General features: G+C 42.0%; 1 protein-coding gene across 1 annotated transcript in view; it reads left to right on the top strand.

The window, feature by feature from the left end:
* LOC117399904 (E3 ubiquitin-protein ligase znrf2-like) overlaps positions 1-19,834 on the top strand; it is a 67,573-nt gene extending 47,739 nt beyond the window's left edge. Inside the window, exons 3-5 of the mRNA XM_033999338.3 lie at positions 14,541-14,646; positions 15,102-15,184; positions 15,591-19,834. Coding sequence (XP_033855229.1) covers positions 14,541-14,646; positions 15,102-15,159 — 164 coding nt within the window. The 3' untranslated portion in view covers positions 15,160-15,184; positions 15,591-19,834. The remainder of the gene's footprint in view (positions 1-14,540; positions 14,647-15,101; positions 15,185-15,590) is intronic.
* The last annotated feature ends 821 nt before the right edge of the window (positions 19,835-20,655 follow it).

Genomic DNA, 20,655 nt, shown 5'->3' with positions numbered 1-20,655 from the left:
TTTCGAAATTAATCCATCTCTATCTATCTATCTATCTATCTATCTATTGTTTGTTTTACTGTATAGTACCTGGGCTGGGAAGCTTGCATGTTAAATTGGCCTATATATAGTATAGCTTTCAATGTGAGATTTGCAGTACTGTCAGTAGGACAAACATTAATAAGACAACATTTTGGTGTATACTGTATATTGTGTATGCACTTACTGACATTTTATTTTCTGGTGAACCTAATTTCAGGTAAGGCCAGTAGACAACTAAAAATAACCCCTTCCTCAGCTGATGGGCTGGCTGGTAGTTCAATAAATCTCTCTCTTAACCCTCAGAATTATTTCAGTCTTTATGCTTGTTCTAGACTCAGTGGTGTCCTGATTGCCTGTTCATTTTTAACGTACAGTATATTTGCCTGCTTCTGTCTATTGCTGGCCACGAGTTTCTAATCCTACCTTGACACTGATCCTTTAATTAGGTCACCCAAGGTACACATTGTTTTCAGGATGGTTGTCTGGCATTTGATTTGTGTCTGCAGTATATTGTTAACTATTAATAATACTGAATGGTACTGTTCTGTACACACATGGTATTCTCTGCTTTAGTGGCACTCAGAGGAGTTTGTTTTATGTGGGGGAGTTTTAGTCCGGTGTGAACCAGGCTGATGATGTAGATTGAAAAATCTATCAACAGGAACATGCTGTTTTAATAAAGAACCTTCACTATTATTAACCAAACAGTTTAAACGACCCACATTTTTCTTTTTTATTGAAGGTCATGCAGATTATTTCATCATGTACTGTAAGTCTACAGTAAACACGGAAAACGCAGTGTTTGCCAAAACCGTGTTTCCAAAATGTTTTCTGTCAATAGCAACTTGTTCCATTACTCATTCTCTTCACATATTGTAAGCAATACTGGATGTGGGGCAAAATATTGTTGTTAGAGTGTCATCCGTTCTGGAATTTGCTCTTATTAATATTGCTTGACATTTTTAAGTCTCCTCCTTAATTGCAATTAGACCTTAAACAACAGTGCTACCACATTCTAGTTGATAGCAGAGTACAGTAGCTCCCCAAAAATAGTCCGTTTTATACTTAGAAGTGTTGGGTTCTTTGAAAGCTGATCAATCCAGTATTACACCGGGTTTACCCTTACTTTTGCTTTATATCCTGTGGAACACTGGGAGGTGAAATATTGTTGGATTAATCTCTTCTCATGTATTACGTCACACCATTTGGTCAACTTTGTTACAAAAAACAAACAAACAAAAAAAAACAAGTAACTGTATGCTGGTACTGTAGATATTAAGTGAATAAAATATTCAGGCCATGAACAAAGAACCAATCACAATTTCGGATCCATTATCATCCAGTAATGGTCATGTAGTTGGCTGTTTGATCAATGTAGTACAAATGTTGTGAAGTATATAATAACATGCTGTACTGCATTGTACTTTCCATTGAGGTCTCATGTAGAACAAACACAGTACCTCCTTTGACCAAGCTTTTAAGAACAGCAACACTGGACAGTGTGGAAACATAGCTTATTGTGTTCAGCAGGTCAAGTTACAACAAAGATTTCCAATTCTGACTGAGCTGCTGTTTTCAGCAATCTAGCCTTGAAAGGGTTTTATATGTACTGAAGATCCTTCTGTACTGTACAGTAGCTCTGCACCAGGACAGTCAACAAAACGTTCCCACATCTTTGCCTGTTCACAGAGCAGGTGCTGTTACAGGTGTGACCTTGTACAGTACAGTAACACACAGAGGGGGGCGCAAGTCACACTACTTGAATTTTATACCAATGAGTTCACTATAGGAGTGCAAGTACAGTAGCTCTTTCTTATATTGTTCTCTCAGAAATAAGATGGTCTACATTTTGATCCGATGACAAACACAGTATTCAGTCTTAGTAAAAACGTTTTTTGTTTTATTTGTGAACAGATATATACTGTATGTTTTAAAGTCAAGAAATACATTAAAATGTGTTCTTTTCAGTGGGAAGCCTTGGAGGTTAATTCTCTGTGCTCTCAGCATGCATTTTTGTCGCAGACAGTATAGAGTAGCATATGCTGACTTGGTGGCAAAAGATACAAAATACAGTGATAGGTTGCAGTTAAATGATATGCTCGATATAGTAGTTGACTTGTAAGCAGTAATAAAATCAAGTGGTTTCAGATGATTTCCTAACAGTGTCCGTTGGACAGGTTACAACAAGGGCAGCCAAAATCCTGAAAGGGTGTTGCTGACATTGTGTGTCATGCCAGCAACTTACTGTACTGTACCTGTACAGTACTGGGAAGAATTTCAAAGTATCCAACTGTATACAATAGTTTAATCAATTTCCTTTTGAATATTTGAGATCTGTAAAAGCTGGAATGGCTTTAAACATGTACAATGCTATATTTCATATGAATCCCTGATACTACTGAGTACGGTATTGTGGATCAAACTCTACTCTGTTTCATCCATATGATTTCATCCATAGGAATGAATATGCAAAACTCCAAAAATGCTGATTCAAAAGTATTCATACTCTTTGATGCTATGATAGTAATGTTTACAAGGTGCTAGAAATCAGGGTGCTGGAATGGCCTAGTCAAAGTCCCGATCTATATCCGATTGAGAATCATTGGTATGAGTTGAAGAAGGTTGTGCACAAGAGAAGTCCTCGGAATTTGAATGAACTGGGACAATTTTGCATTGAAGAATGGTCACAAATCACTAAAGAATCATGCCAAAAGCTCATTTACAAATATCCTAATCGTTTAAAAGAGGTTGTTATTGCTAAAGGTGCCTCAACTAGCTATTAATTTAATTTTCCTTGTCAGGGTATGAATACTTTTGAATTAGCATTTTTTGGAGTTTTGCAAAAAAAATTGCTGAAATAAATAATTGTAGAAATCTATTTCTTGTGACTTTTTTTTGTCATCCACAAAAGCAAAACTTTTGCTACAAAAGATTTTGCTTATAATTTGTGTTCGAGAAATTTTGAGAAATTATACATTTCCATTGGGGTTTGTAAACTTTTGACTACAGCTTCACATATATGTGTGTGTGTGTGTGTGTGTGTGTGTGTGTGTATATAGGGTACTCGGGTATCCAGGTTACCTTGTGTGTGTGTGTATAGGGTACTCGGGTATCCGGGTTACCTTGTGTGTGTGTGTGTGTATAGGGTACTCTGGTATCCGGGTTACCTTGTGTGTGTGTGTGTGTGTGTGTATAGGGTACTCGGGTATCCAGGTTACCTTGTGTGTGTGTGTGTATAGGGTACTCTGGTATCCGGGTTACCTTGTGTGTGTGTGTGTGTGTGTGTGTGTGTGTGTGTGTATAGAGTACTCGGGTATCCAGGTTACCTTGTGTGTGTGTGTGTGTGTGTGTGTGTGTGTGTGTGTGTGTGTGTGTGTGTGTGTGTGTGTATAGGGTACTCTGGTATCCGGGTTACCTTGTGTGTGTGTGTGTATAGGTTACTCGGGTATCCGGGTTACCTTGTGCGTGTGTGTGTGTATAGGGTACTCGGGTATCCAGGTTACCTTGTGTGTGTGTGTGTGTGTGTAAGGTACTCTGGTATCCGGCTTACCTTGTGTGTGTGTGTGTGTATAGGTTACTCGGGTATCCGGGTTACCTTGTGCGTGTGTGTGTGTATAGGGTACTCGGGTATCCAGGTTACCTTGTGTGTGTGTGTGTGTGTGTATAGGGTACTCTGGTATCCGGGTTACCTTGTGTGTGTGTGTGTGTATAGGTTACTCGGGTATCCGGGTTACCTGGTTCTCATGATATTACCTGAATCCATTTTCAGGATTCGATTCCTCTTCGAATCCCTTTTTGCTAACGAACGTCTCAGTTTTTCACGCGACCTGTTGTAGCAGAGCCACTCCACTTGACCGGCTAGACCAGTGCTTTTCAACCTGTGGTACGCGTACCTTTACTGATATGCTACAGGCTTGACACTTGTACACGCCTACAGTTCTTTATGACGATATGATTCCTCAAAACACAATGCTCTGTCAATCGCACCATCGTGTATCAATCTGTTTGTACCACTGAGGCACAGAGAAATGAGAAATTATAATGCAGGGCTCCAGACTGCCATTAACATAGTTAGAAATGCAAGAACAACAAAAAAAAAAAAAAAACACATTTTGACAACTTTTTCAGGGGTTAGACACAAATATTCTGCATCTCCCTTTAAAAGCAAGTGTCAATGTTTACAGATGCGAGATGAAGTCGGTCTGATATATATATATATATATATATATGTATATACATATACATATATATATATACACACACACACTGTTTCACTGGGGTATAAAAATGAGATAACACACATATCAAATCCATTTGTCATCCATCACCATGGGGAAAGGCAAAGAACTCACAAATGAAAAGAGACAAATGGTTGTTGACCTTCATAAATCAGGCAATGGGCACAAAACAATAGCTAAAAAACTAAATATACCACTTACCACTATTAGGGTAATAATTAAGAAGTTCAAAACCACTGGTACAGCTCAGTACTGGTATTATTTACCTGATACAGTCTTTTTTGCTCATCTTTATCAAGGGTGCCAATAATTTTGGAGGTGACTGTGTATATATATATATATATATATATATATATATATATATATATATATATATATATATATACACACACACACACACATACAGTACTGTGCAAAAGTTTTAGGCAGGTGTGAAATAATGCTGTAAAGTAAGAATGCTTTCAAAAATAGACATGTTAATAGTTTATATTTATCAATTAACAAAATGCAAAGTGAGTGAACAGAAGAAAAATCTAAATCAAATCCATATTTGGTGTGACCACCCTTTGCCTTCAAAACAGCATCAATTCTTCTAGGTACACTTGCACAAAGTCAGGGATTTTGTAGGCATATAGTCAGGTGTATGATTAAACAGTTATACCAAACAGGTGCTAATGATCATCAATTCAATATGTAGGTTGAAACACAATCATTAACTGAAACAGAAACAGCTGTGTAGGAGGAATAAAACTGGGTGAGGAACAGCCAAACTCAGCTAACAAGGTGAGGTTGCTGAAGACAGTTTACTGTGCAGCAGTGTGGAGTAGTGGTTAGGTCTCTGGACTCTTCACCCCAGTGGGGGACACTGCTGTTGTACCCTTGAGCAAGGTACTTTACCTAGATTGCTCCAGTAAAAACCCAACTGTATAAATGGGTAATTGTATGTAAAATAATGTGATATCAGTATAATGTGAAATAATGTATAATGTGATATCTTGTAACAATTGTAAGTCGCCCTGGATAAGGGCGTCTGCTAAGAAATAAATAATAATAATAATAATACTGTCAAAAGTCATACACCATGGCAAGACTGAGCACAGCAACAAGACACAAGGTAGTTATACTGCATCAGCAAGGTCTCTCCCAGGCAGAAATTTCAAGGCAGACAGGGGTTTCCAGATGTGCTGTCCAAGCTCTTTTGAAGAAGCACAAAGAAACGGGCAACGTTGAGGACCGTAGACGCAGTGGTCGGCCAAGGAAACTTACTGCAGCAGATGAAAGACACATCATGCTTACTTCCCTTCGCAATCGGAAGATGTCCAGCAGTGCCATCAGCTCAGAATTGGCAGAAAACAGTGGGACCCTGGTACACCCATCTACTGTCCGGAGAAGTCTGGTCAGAAGTGGCCTTCATGGAAGACTTGCGGCCAAAAAGCCATACATCCGACGTGGAAACAAGGCCAAGCGACTCAACTATGCACGAAAACACAGGAACTGGGGTGCAGAAAAATGGCAGCAGGTGCTCTGGACGGATGAGTCAAAATTTGAAATATTTGGCTGTAGCAGAAGGCAGTTTGTTCGCCGAAGGGCTGGAGAGCGGTACATGAATGAGTGTCTGCAGGCAACAGTGAAGCATGGTGGAGGTTCCTTGCAAGTTTGGGGCTGCATTTCTGCAAATGGAGTTGGGGATTTGGTCAGAATTAATGGTCTCCTCAATGCTGAGAAGTACAGGCAGATACTTATCCATCATGCAATACCATCAGGGAGGCATCTGATTGGTCCCAAATTTATTCTGCAGCATGACAACGACCCCAAACATACAGCGAATGTCATTAAGAACTATCTTCAGCGTAAAGAAGAACAAGGAGTCCTGGAAGTGATGGTATGGCCCCCACAGAGCCCTGATCTCAACATCATCGAGTCTGTCTGGGATTACATGAAGAGAGAGAAGCAACTGAGGCTGCCTAAATCCACAGAAGAACTGTGGTTAGTTCTCCAAGATGTTTGGGCCAACTACCTGCCGAGTTCCTTCAAAAACTGTGTGCAAGTGTACCTAGAAGAATTGATGCTGTTTTGAAGGCAAAGGGTGGTCACACCAAATATTGATTTGATGTAAATTTTTCTTCTGTTCACTCACTTTGCATTTTGTTAATTGATAAATATAAACTATTAACATGTCTATTTTTGAAAGCATTCTTACTTTACAGCATTATTTCACACCTGCCTAAAACTTTTGCACAGTACTGTATGTGTGTGTGTGTGTGTATATATATATATATATATATATATATATATATATATATATATATATATATATATATATACACAGTCACCTCCAAAATTATTGGCACCCTTGATAAAGATGAGCAAAAAAGACTGTATCAGGTAAATAATACCAGTACTGAGCTGTACCAGTGGTTTTGAACTTCTTAATTATTACCCTAATAGTGGTAAGTGGTATATTTAGTTTTTTAGCTATTGTTTTGTGCCCATTGCCTGATTTATGAAGGTCAACAACCATTTGTCTCTTTTCATTTGTGAGTTCTTTGCCTTTCCCCATGGTGATGGATGACAAATGGATTTGATATGTGTGTTATCTCATTTTTATACCCCAGTGAAACAGGAAGCCATGGGAGGCCACAATACAGTTCCTTAAGACTGAGATGAACTTATAGAAGTAGAATGTTAATGCAGATTTAATTTTGTTTGATTTTATTTATAAGAATCTTTAGGGGTGCCAATAATTCTGACACCTATCTTTTTGAGAAAATGTTATTACTTGTTAATAAAAAACTTTTTCTCTGAGCAATTGTACTAGAATAAAAGAATATGGTTTTGCCATATATTTGAGCATAAAATATAGCTCATTACCTGTGTTGTTTATTTTATACAGCCTTTTTTGCTCATCTTTATCAAGGGTGCCAATAATAATTTTGGAGGTGACTGTGTGTGTGTGTGTGTGTGTGTGTGTGTGTGTATATATATATATATATATATATATGTATATATGAAAGTAGAGTCTCTACGGCAATGCAAGCATTCATATTTCTTTCAGCCAAACTATATTTAAATGGCTTACCAAACAAAATTTATCATTTTGCTTGGTTATATTCTTCATCAAAATCTTTTTATTGATTTAAAAAAAGGACATAGTTGTAAAACAAACAACGCGTTTCGACACCAACATGTCTTCATCAGGTATATTAAAACCAGCAGAATACATGAACCCCAGTTTCGTGCAACAGTTGTGAGTAATGTTGTGTAAAAAAAAGTAGCTTATAATAAACAGTTGTTAAGGAAATGTAGAACAAGAACAGCAACAAATTAAAATATACTTAAAGTTTGTGTCTTTTGCACACATGCCATTAACAAAATGCCCTGAATACTTCACTGTGACAGTCTGGCTCGCAGTGGTGTGGTGGATGACGTCACGGACCAGGAAGTAACTGACTCCAAAACAGTGGATGGGCGGGTGAAACCGAGTGCAAAAGCACTCAGCGTATTTAATAATAAACAAACAACAGATTTAAACAAAATACAAACAAAAGGGCACGAGGGCCAAACGAATAAATAAACAAACAAGTAAGTGCCGTGCTGGATAATCCAGCACGTATTAGCAATTGTTTTTAAATGTTATTCCTTCTCTCCTCTCTCCGCTCCCCGTACTCTCTACTCCAACACCCCAACATCAAGTGCAGAGAGCTGCAGGTTTATATACTCTGGCCGAGGGATTAACTAGTTGGTAATTATCTTATTATCCCCCGGCCAGAGTCTGCACGCGTTTGGTAAGGATGCATGACTGTCAGCTATTTAAGTAATCAGTAGCTGATCAGCCATGCATCCTCACGGGGTTTTTAAATAATAATAAAAGACGCGGCGCTTTTACCCGCGCCGCAAACAAAAATACAAATAATAATAAATAGGGGCGGGACACTCCGCCACACATGCCCCCCCTTGTGCGCAGCACACATGGCCCCAACGGCCACCTCCCCCCTCAGTCTTAAAGTCCCGGAAGAGGGGGAAGCAAGTTACTTCTGGGGGGTGGCCATGGTGGAATCTCTGGCACCCCCCCATTCTTCGTGGCCGGCAGCTCCCTCTTCCGGGGCTCCCGCCACACTCTATCCTGCCGCGAAAGTGCGGCTGGGGGAGCTGGTCTCCTGACCTCTCCCCCCTTCCTCATGGCCGGCAGTTCCCCTCCGTGGGGCTCCGACCACATGATCTCCAGCCGCGAAAGTGCGGCTGGGGGAGCTGGTCTCCTGACCTCCCCCCCTTTCTTCATTTCTGGCAGCTCCCTTTCATGGAGCTCCGGCCATCGTGTAGCGACCCCAGGCGAAGCAGGATCCCTGGCGACCCCAGGTGAAGCCGGACCCTCGACGACCCCAGGCGAAGCAGGATCCCTGGCGACCCCAGGCAAAGCCGGACCCTCGACGACCCCAGGCGAAGCAGGATCCCCGGTGACCCTAGGCGAAGCCGGACCCTCGACGACCCCAGGCGAAGCAGGATCCCTGGCGACCCCAGGCGACGGCAGCAGCAGCGGACCCTCGGAAGGCGACGGCAGCAGCAGCGGACCCTCGGAAGGCGACGGCAGCAGCAGCGGACCCTCGGAAGGCGACGGCAGCAGCAGCGGACCCTCGGAAGGCGACGGCAGCAGCAGCGGACCCTCGGAAGGCGACGGCAGCAGCAGCGGACCCTCGGAAGGCGACGGCAGCAGCAGCGGACCCTCGGAAGGCGACGGCAGCAGCAGCGGACCCCCGGAAGGCGAACTCGGGAGGGGAGCCCCTGGCCATGGAGGCGGCAGCGGGAGCTCCACTTCTCCCTCGTACCCTGTGTCCTGTGGAGAACAAAAGGCAGCCCCAGGCGATGCAGAACAGCCATCCCCAGGCAATGGCGATGGTGGGAGGGGAAAGCAGTCCTCCCACAGCGGCTGAGACGGAACCAGCAGGTATTTACCCTCTGCTGGTGGAGCTGGGAGTGGCAAGCAGTCCTCCCACGGCGGCTGAGGCGGAACCAGCAGGTATTCACCCTCTGCTGGTGGAGGTGGGAGGGGCAAGCAGTCCTCCCACGACGGTTGAGGCAGAACCAGCAGGCATTCACCCTCTGCTGGTGGAGGTGGGAGGGGCAAGCAGTCCTCCCACGACGGTGGAGGCGGAACCAGCAGGCATTCACCCTCTGCTGGTGGAGGTGGGAGGGGCAAGCAGTCCTCCCACGACGGTGGATGTGGAACCAGCAGGCATTCACCCTCTGCTGGTGGAGGTGGCGGAGGCAGAGGCGATGGGGCGGATGCTGGCCACTCAGAGGGAGGCTGTGGCGGTGCTGGCTCCCTCTGCTGTGGCGGCTGGGCTGGTGTGTGCCGTGCTCCCTTCAGCAGCATAAATAGAGGCTGCTGGGGAACACCAGCATCCTGCCCTTCTCCCCCCCAGAAAAATTCAGGGGGTTGAGCCTGTAACTCCTCCCCTTCTGGCTCTTGGGACTGCAGCTTGGGTCCTAAGGCTGTGGAAGCGCAGACTTCCACCTCTTGGGCTATGGACGCACCGACTCCCCCCTCTTTGGGCTGTGGACGCGCCGACTCCTCCCTCTTGGGCTGTGGACGCACCGACTCCTCCCTCTTGGGCTGTGGACGCACCGACTCCCCCCACTCGGGCGTAGGACGTTCGGGCTCCTCCCACTCGGGCGTAGGACGTTCGGGCTCCTCCCACTCGGGCGTAGGACGTTCGGGCTCCTCCCACTCGGGCGTAGGACGTTCGGGCTCCTCCCACTCGGGCGTAGGACGTTCGGGCTCCTCCCCAGGCTGTGGAGGCGAAACCAGCAGGCATTCTCCCTCTGCTGGTGGAGACGGTAGCGATGGCTCCTCTCCCTCTGATGCTGGAGACGGTAGCGATGGCTCCTCTCCCTCTGATGCTGGAGACGGTAGCGATGGCTCCTCTCCCTCTGATGCTGGAGACGGTAGCGATGGCTCCTCTCCCTCTGATGCTGGAGACGGTAGCGATGGCTCCTCTCCCTCTGATACTGGAGACGGCAGCGATGGCTCCTCTCCCTCTGGCGCTGGAGACGGCAGCGATGGCTCCTCTCCCTCTGACGCTGGAGACGGCAGCGATGGCTCCTCTCCCTCTGGCGCTGGAGACGGCAGCGATGGCTCCTCTCCCTCTGGCGCTGGAGACGGCAGCGATGGCTCCTCTCCCTCTGGCGCTGGAGACGGCAGCGATGGCTCCTCTCCCTCTGGCGCTGGAGACGGCAGCGATGGCTCCTCTCCCTCCGATGCTGGAGACGGCAGCGATGGCTCCTCTCCCTCTGACGCTGGAGACGGCAGCGATGGCTCCTCTCCCTCTGGCGCTGGAGACGGCAGCGATGGCTCCTCTCCCTTTGGTGCTGGAGATGGCAGCAGCAGGGTCTCTCCCATATCCGCAGCCAGGTAGTTGAGCACCATGGCTGCGATGTCTGGGAGGGATGCTGGGTGGTGTTGCTGTTCCCAGGCCTCCCAGCGCTCCCCATCTCTTGCCCACAGGAGGTTGATCACTGCAGGGAGGGCTTCCTCATAATCCCTCCCCGGCTCCACCAGCCAGTCCCAGACTCCCTCAGAGGAGAGTGCATTCGTCCTCTTTGGAGGATGCAGGTCCTCCCTCACTGGATGCTCTGGCTCCTCTTTCTCCTGCCATGGAGGGGGTTGGTCGGGTGCTATGTGACCCACCTCCCCAACAGCGAAGCACCACTCCTCACCTTTCAAGCAGGTGGGGCAGACGTCCAGCATGGTTGAGCTACAGTGGGACCTGCGACCGGCCCCACGCTGCTGTAGCTGCTGCTTCCTCCGTCCGCTTCTTCCCATATTTTCTTTTTTTTTTTTTTTTTTTTTTTTTTTCCCCCAAAAACACACAAAAAACACTTTGGAAAAAAAACGAACAAAAAAAACGAGCTTTCCTTTCCTGGTCCGGCTATTGGAGGCGTTTGTTTTGTCCCACGCAGGACACCATATGTGACAGTCTGGCTCGCAGTGGTGTGGTGGATGACGTCACGGACCAGGAAGTAACTGACTCCAAAACAGTGGATGGGCGGGTGAAACCGAGTGCAAAAGCACTCAGCGTATTTAATAATAAACAAACAACAGATTTAAACAAAATACAAACAAAAGGGCACGAGGGCCAAACGAATAAATAAACAAACAAGTAAGTGCCGTGCTGGATAATCCAGCACGTATTAGCAATTGTTTTTAAATGTTATTCCTTCTCTCCTCTCTCCGCTCCCCGTACTCTCTACTCCAACACCCCAACATCAAGTGCAGAGAGCTGCAGGTTTATATACTCTGGCCGAGGGATTAACTAGTTGGTAATTATCTTATTATCCCCCGGCCAGAGTCTGCACGCGTTTGGTAAGGATGCATGACTGTCAGCTATTTAAGTAATCAGTAGCTGATTAGCCATGCATCCTCACGGGGTTTTTAAATAATAATAAAAGACGCGGCGCTTTTACCCGCGCCGCAAACAAAAATACAAATAATAATAAATAGGGGCGGGACACTCCGCCACATTCACGTAATTAATGAAGGGCTGTAATGCAGCAAAAACAGCAAGAATTAAACAAACAAGAATGTGAATAGGTTACAGTACCAAGCTGAAAATAGTTGTCTTTGTGAACTCCAATAAACCAATGTTATCTTTCGCCAGTCAAATCGTAGAGTGCCTAAATAAAGTTTCGAGTCAACACGAATAGATTTTTTATATTTTATAAAATATAAAAAATAAAATATAAAATCCCTTTATTTAATGAACTTCTGATAACTTAGGTTTCCATTGCTCTGTTTAGAACATAATTTGAATACTGAGCTTGTGAGAAGCAATGTGGATTGCCATTTAATCAAAGTTACTATCTGTGTCAAAGACTGTGCTTTGAACTGTTGTGAAAAGCCCAAGAACTTATCAATGTGGTCGGAACTCATTTCTCCTGCACTTCCCATTCCAGGTAATTGATTTCCATGACTACCTGTTGTGTCCTTTGACCCCTCAGTGACATTGCTCTAAAAAACAATCTGATTCTTTCAGTTATTGCTGTATCTGATTAAACAAGTACAATGTGGAATGGACAGTAACGTATATGGTGTATAGTAATGCAGAATAATAATATTACATAACTACCCATTACGAAAATAAACCTGCACTAAGAATTGCAGAGGTTACAGGGCTCAAACTAAAAGGACATTGTTGTTAATGTAGCCGTAGAAATTCAGTAACTGGAATGAGGACGTGCGAGAGGAACCTAGTAGACCTGGCAACTTCGATACGTTTCTGAGCTTTTCAAAACATCTCAAAGCACTTTCCCAGGTGAGCAAAACTGAAAATTCGAGCAATGCCACTCAAAGATGCAAATGTCATAAAAAGGTAAGGGAAGTCAATAAAAACTGTTTAAACGTCACTTGAAGCTCCTTGTTCTTGAACAAAGTGAGGAGACTAATCTGTAGTCACTCAGCTTCTTTTCAGTAGTATAGGCGGGCTTGATAGTGCAAACACTACAGTTGCTGGGTTTACCAGCAAGCGTTTGTCAATTATTTTTCAGTAAAGGTTGATTGGACTGTTAGAGATGGGATGTGACCTGCTTTGATTGTGTCATTGAAAAAGCTCAGAACAATTTAAACAGCTGCTGTGTTTAAAGGGTTTCATTTCACTTTGAGTGCAAAGCAATACATCCTGATACACTGGAGAGCAAAGGAGGGAGTGGGATATTAAACAGCAGCAAATGAAGTTTTAAATTATTTTATTATACAGGGTGTCCCATAAGTAAGGCATCATGAGCATAATTGTTAATATTGCTTGTCTTTCTATTTCAGGTGTGAAAGAGGAATTAATGCAGATCATTTTCATCTGTAGTGGCAATTTAAACAGAGAAGCAGGGGTACTGTATAACACACCCAGTAAATGAGCCCCTGATTCTCTGTGTGTGTTTACAGAATGGAAACATACACTTTTCTCAACTGAGTAATGCACTAATACTGCAGCAACTGACTTTAAATACTTACCGGCAAAATAAAACAGCAGTACTGGACGTTATTACTGCTGTGTAATGGGATAACTGATGAAACTGATAGATGTTATTTTTCTTGTACTACCCAGCTGAAAGTATTTTTTCCCTTCAAATACTATATTTAGAGCACTTAGGAACACAGTGGGGGATGCTGCTGCTGGACTATTTTACTGGAATTTATAAACTGAAAAGGACCTCAGATCTGACATGGTTCTCACAGCACCACACAGCCTATAATATAAAGAGGGAACTTATCGAAAGTTTGCTTTTCCAGGTTTCTTAACAAATCATGCAGTCAAATCCCACTGTTTCATCTACTGCGTAACAGAATTATCCAACATGTACCTAATGAAACAGTAGATTTATGGATATTAGTATTGTAAGGCTGGATGTGGAGGGGAGTAGGGATGAGCACTGGCCCTGCTTAGAACTAATTAAATATTTAGACCTTGGCTTTCAAAACCCGTTGATTTTGTTGTATTTGAGTGCGTCTCTTTTTTTTTTTTTTAATTCATATTAACCACAAACATTCTTTGTTTGTGTATTTTCTTATTGGTACATTTTCCAAGTACAAACTAGTTCTAGACTGCCCTCTGCAGGATCAACGCTGAGATTATCTCTCAAAGTACTGTAAAGTCATTTTATAGTGTTCTAGGTTCTATTTATGCTGATCTATGCACGACTGCTGTAGTGTACCGTACTTCCAAGTAGCAGAACTTCCAATCTGGACAAATCTTGATGTTTTAAATGCCTCACTGCTTACTGGATTTTTACTGCACTGTAATTGTTTTTGTTTATTAATTCTGAGTGTTTGTGAAAACCTGGGACCCAAAGGGATACAGTCACCCTTAACTAGGCGGTGAAGTTTTTAAATCCATACATTTGTAAGAAACAAACATTCATTAGCTCACATCCCTTACTGTTCTTGTCAATATGTCATCTGTTTTATTTGATTATGGAGTATAAATAAACATAATTGTCATCGACTGTAAGGATACAACCAGGTAGATATTAATGAATTTTATGATTTTACTTATACTATGTAAATATTCAAATACAGTATGTACAGTTGTCACAGTTCTAGCTTGAACTTAAGGATAATATATCATTCAAACTCCATGGGTTACCTTACTGCTATTAGTGGAATGACAATGACATCATAATGCAGTGACTGCTTTTTTTGTGTGTGCATTTCTTCACAGTGCTGACATATCTGACAGAACTAGGTGTGATCCCATAGGATACTAAATCTGAATTTCTCTGCTCTCTCCCCAGAGGATGTATTGACTAAAGATGCTGGGGAATGTGCAATATGCCTGGAGGAGCTGGTGCAGGGAGACACCATTGCACGCCTGCCATGTCTATGCATATACCATAAAGGGTAAGTGTTGGGATCACACGCTGTCAGGCCCAGCGCCTTGTAGAGCAAGGAGACTCGTAATTCAACTCATTTTGTAAAGTATCATTTGTATCATTGTATCAGTTTGTGTTCCACTGTCAGTCACTGAATCCTCCTGTTTTAAGCTGCTCATTGGTTTTACACTTTAAAGTGCCAGCTGAAAGATTTTTATTAAAATGAATTCACAGATACAATGAGGTGTCCCTCAACTGCACGTTAGCTTAAAGAGCTTTTGAGTGAACATGTGTTTCGCTGCTTACATTAAAAACACTGACTGTAGGTCGCTGTTGATTTGCAGCAATAGAGGCTTTTTTTTTTTTTTTCTAAAGAATGATCTGGAAACCACACTGTACTTGAATGTGCATCTCAGGGAGGCGGAGACTGAGACATGTTACTCATACTTGTCTCGTTTTGTGCTTGTTTCTCTTCCTCAACAGTTGTATAAATGAATGGTTTGAAGTGAATCGGTCGTGTCCTGAACATCCATCAGATTAAAGCGCTTCATTTACTTTTTGCACAGGTAACTGCACAAAGCGCTTTTGTCTCTTGTAGAGTATGATGCCATGTTGTATTTATTGATAAAGTGCAGTATGTATTATGTATTATGGATTTACTCTGAAAGATCTGCTTTAACATATAAGCATAACTGTAAAGGTGCTGAGCCCAACCTTGAAGGGGCAGAGCCTCTTTGTAAACTGATACTGTATCCTTTATCTAATAATAATAATGATAATAAGAGCAGACCTATGGGAATTGCATATTTAGATTTTATAAATACTGCAATAATAATAATAATAATAATAATAATACATTGCTAATTATGTCAATTTTATAATAAAAAAAAAAATTGATTAGTCAAGTGTATATTTAATTTTTTTTATTTTTTTTTACTGATTTGTTATAATTTTGCCTTTTCTCTTCTATAGGTTTCCTACTTCCCTGTTGAAATAGATCTGCCCTAATAACGAGAGACTGCAATCTTTTTAGGACTTATGACTGAATGACGGCTAGTACACAAACTGCAATTAATCTACACTGTCTTCAAGAAATCATCCTCACAACTCAAGCCAGTTGCCACTGCACTGTGGTGTGCCAAAACTTATTAAATCAACCTTCAGGGATTACACGCAAACAAACACACACACACACACACATGTATTGTTTAAAGCCATTCTGGATCCATCACTACAATGTCTTCATCTATTTGTGCATCCTTGTGATAGAAGTAATTGTTTGGAGTGGCTATCTTGTTTTTGGCTAGCTATATGTATATGTATATGTATATGTATATGTATATGTGTATATATATGTGTATATATATATATATAAATATATAGAGATAGATAGATAGATAGATAGATAGATCTATATAGATATAATATTATAAATAAGTCATCGTAGCAGCATACATATCATGACATTCAGTATTGGTCTTGATATGTGTGTACATGTACACAAGCACATTCGCTACATAGAAAAACAGGGGCTTGAATATATCTGTGCAGAAAATCAGTTCAGGACTGATACTGGCTATTCATACGTTTGCTCCTAACACAGGAGCCGTCTCCCTCCCCTGCTGTCTCAGTGCCTTCACAGTCAGACCTAAGGGCATACAAATATAGAGCATACCATAGTGCTTGAACGTAGAATATGTTGCCGAATGCAGATTCAAATCAGATCACTGTTCTGTAAGATGGGCAGCAGCAGCAGGGATGCATTTGAGAGGTGCACCCTGTGCAGAATATAAGCGACAATGAATGTGATGGTGTGCATTTTCAATATAGCGAGCATCAACATTTTAGCCACATGAGCCAAACTCTCGACCTTGGATAATAAACTGTGCCAGTACTTATTTCTTTAGGAAAAAAAAGGTCCATCTTTGACTTGAGTTTGCGGTTTTATTTTCTTTAGGCTTGAATTTTAAAACACAGCAATGATAGTAAATTGACCTCTTCTACAGTGGTGGAGAAGGCTGGTACTCCTCTTATATCTCAGAACCATTAAGCTGTAGCAATATCTGTTTGGGACATGAAGCAAGGCTGATTCTAAACTCAAACCTTAAAAGTACAGGGATAGATGTACACAATCTAACCTCAGCAGTGCTTCTTGCATCATAAGTTTGTTTTAGATGCCTACATTTTACTTTTTAACAAACATTTTTCAAATTCTCTTTTAAAAGTCTTTTTTTTTTTTTTTTTTTAAGAAAAACAATGTTTAATAAATATTGTACACAGGTGTTATAAATATTTATATAACAGGATCAAATATTGCACTGAAAAAAATGTGCAAAAAACATCAACATTTCTACAACGCCATCCTCTCAAGCAAAAAAAGGCAGCTTGAATACAATCATGGCTTTGATCTGCCTTTTTGGGTTTGCTCAATCTGTTTTTATCAAGCTACTGTATGTGTAAATGTTAATTTAGATGAACACCACAGAAAGAAAAAAAAAACAAATCAGTGGCTTAGAGTAAGTAGTGGGGTTCCGAAAAAAATATAGCGTTACACGTCCCCACTTGATGCTATACTGTTTAAATAACATCCTGATAGGGGCTCCCGAGTGGCGCATCCAGTAAAAGCACTTGCGTAGTGCAGGATGCGCCCTATAGTCTGGACGTCCCGAGTTCGAGTCCAGGCTATTCCTTTGCCGACCGAGGACGGGAGCTCCCAGGGGGCGGCGCTCAATTGGCCAAGCGTCTCCCGGGGGGAGGGAGGGTTAGGTCGGCCAGGGTGTCCTCGGCTCACCGCGCACCAGCGACCCCTGTAGTCTGGCCGGGCGCCTGCGGGCTTGCCTGTAAGCTGCCCGAGAGCTGCATTGTCCTCCGACGCTGTAGCTCTTGGGTGGCTGCATGGTGGGTCCGCAGTGTTAAAAAAAGCGGTCGGCTGACAGCACATGCTTCGGAGGACAGTGTGTGTTCGTCTTCGCCCTCCCAAGTCAGCGCAGGGGTGGTAGCGGTGAGCTGAGCATAATAAAATAATTGGCCATTCCAAATTGGGAGAAAAATAATTAAAAATTAATTGGCAACGACTAAATTTATAATAAATAAATAAATAAATAAATAACATCCTGACAACTTTTTACACTTGCAGTGTTCCCTCGCTATAAGGCTCTCGGTAATAACGCACCTTGGATATAACGATCCTACAGCATGTCCCCCAATTCACTACACTAGTGATTCACGCAATATTTCTACAGCAAATACAGTACCGGTGTTGTTCAAACTATAAACAACGCTGCGCTGGCACTTTATAACAAAGACATCTTATTCAACATTGGTTTTATAACTAAATAAATATTAGGCCTATTATGTGGTTATCTTTCCTAATGTATTTACTTTTTTGCTGTGAGAGGAGCTGCGGCTTTCTCCGGGAGATGAGACACTTCAGCTTCGCTTCAGCCCCGCTCCGGCAGCCAAACCTGGGGCGAGCCCATTCCCTCTCCCGACCCGCTCTCCTTCTCGCACATGGTTTGTTTGTCTGTTGCTTCGAACTGAACTCCCGACCGCCATTTAGCCAGGCTATTTACAGTTTAAAAACTGCTAATTAAAATGATCCATGAGTGGGAATGTTACCTTTTTTTTTTTTTTTTTGTAAAAAAAATTTGCGTTGATTACATGGTGCTTTATGCATGGTTAATTCACGGAAAGTTACATTTTTTCTTCACTATCTGTGCATTATAGAGAGGGAGTTATTTTATTTGTATTTTAGTGAGATGTGTGTTATGTGTTCTGCGGCGCCTCCCACCCCCTCCCCAGTTTATAACGCTCTTCGGTTACAACGCTCATAGTGTGTGTGCCCGAGACCAGTTATAGTGACGATGCACATTATAACTTTAAAGTCTGTTACAAAGCTCTTTTCAAAATGTCCATTCTAGTGCACTAATAGTGTAGGATTATTGCCCACATTGTCAAACAGGTAACACAGCGATAACGATCCATGATGTGGTACGGAACAGAAAAGCCAGAGCACTTGTTATGTTTTTAATCGCTCTTCCTGAAGTGATATAGAGGACAGATCTCAAACCACAGGGCACTAGAGTGGCCATTTTGAAAAGAGCTTTGAAACAGACTTTAAAGTTATAAGTCTAAAACGTTGTCAGGATGTTTAACAATGAAAAGAAAAATTACAAGTGCATTATTTAAACACGTGGTGACGTATAACGCTTTACTTTTCGAAACCCCGCTACTTACTCTTTAATATGTGGTATTTGGATATTTAATTTGAATCTACACAGAATGCTGTCCCGAGTCCAGCAGCTGGGTAAGACACATATTGGATGCCCACTCTGAGTCATTGTGTTGTAAATGGGTATGAGAAGGCCCATGAAAAAGAAGGCAACATTCTGACCATTTTTGAAGCAGATAGTTGCAGGGGACATTTTACAAGCGACAAAATCCAGAAGCAGACTTGATTTTGAGCCACACGGTGGTGATACTTGAATAAAAATGTCTGCAAAGCCTGGCTGCTTCAACAGTTGCCTGAAACTTGTATTTCATGGTCCTAACGCAGTCTGGTGTAACAATGTCTGCATCATGACCTTTCTTCTGGAGCACCCATCTGCTCTGAAAGAGTTACATTAAAAATAGCAGTCAAATAATAATGAAATCCAACCTATATGATTATCATTATTGTTTGAAAATATTATTTTTATTTGCTGCTTGTGCTAACAATTGCCATAACTGAGCCCATATATGTGAAAGGGTCCCTTCAGGATTTTTAGGAACATAAATTATCCATATGTTTAAAAAAAAAAATGCTGATATTGTGCTGGCGGGGGGTAAAATGGAGAAAACCACAGAAACAACTTTTGCAGAGCTATATGCAGTAACACACTTGAAATGGCTTTAAAATGATTTGTTACTATGTGGTAACAGGTTGTTAATGAAATAAAGGCAAACAAACGCATGTATTCCATTTAATCAGAAGAGCAGAAGCAGAGGTGTTCAATGCTACAGCTCTGTGTACATTTTGTAATTAAATAGACTTCAAACTCGGTGAGAGAGAACCTTCTCGTTAAGATATGCTATGGTACTTTTTGACAAGCAAATAGTGCACAACTAGATGATCATGAAATATTTTTTTAATGATTTAGGGTGTATGTGGTATAACATTCCATGTATGTAAAATATGTACAGATATTAGTAAATAAATAATATTGTTACCTGCTTTGCACATGTCTACAGCAAGATGCTTATTTTTGTTAACATTTGGGGTTTTCTTTGGCTTTAAAAGAGACTTTTAAAGTGTCTGTGTTAAGGTACTTTTCAGCTCTGTTTGCCTGCCATAGACATATGTAATGTAGGCTGGAGCAGCCAAAGCCTCTTAAAGTAGTAAGCACCAGCACCATCTAGTGCACAGCAGTGTATTGCCAGTATAAAACAAAAGAAAATGTGTTAAAACCACCTGTAGTAACTGAAGAGCAGCATTTAAACAATGAACAAGGCCTTCTCAAGCAAAAATAATAATACAGAACAGAGCATTAGAGAACATTAACATTTTAAAAAGCTTTGCTGTATATTTGTTTCAACTACATTCCACCTACACGTGACTCTCGGAGTATTCATTTGGAATGAAGTGGCTGGAGCTTCTTGATGGTAAGCATACATGTACTGGTACTTGCATAGCAAGTTTGTATAGAAAAATGCAAATACAGACAATCTTTACAGTCTGGGATGTTTAATAATGGATGGTCATTGAGTCAGTTTGTGATTCAAAGCAGAACAAAAACAAACCAGACATAAAGTTTATAAATTTTCTAGACAAAAATGAGTAAAAGTAAATATAAGTTGTTTACAGGTGGGAGGATTATTTCAGCCCTTATTGGCCTTCTTTGCACAAAATGCCCACCACTACTGTAATTTATGTTATGTATCCCACAGGCACACCCCAGTGCACATAACAGGATGCTGCTTCAGTTATCTGTTATGGCTAAATGTAATGACTCTGTACTGAACTGGGATAACCTGTTTGGAACAGGGGCCAATATGCAAA

The sequence above is a fragment of the Acipenser ruthenus genome, chromosome 4 (assembly GCF_902713425.1).
Source record: "Acipenser ruthenus chromosome 4, fAciRut3.2 maternal haplotype, whole genome shotgun sequence".
In the NCBI taxonomy this organism is placed as follows: Eukaryota; Metazoa; Chordata; class Actinopteri; order Acipenseriformes; family Acipenseridae; genus Acipenser; species Acipenser ruthenus.
The sequence above is the reverse complement of the archived record's forward strand: the minus strand, read 5'-3'. Positions and strand labels throughout refer to the sequence as shown.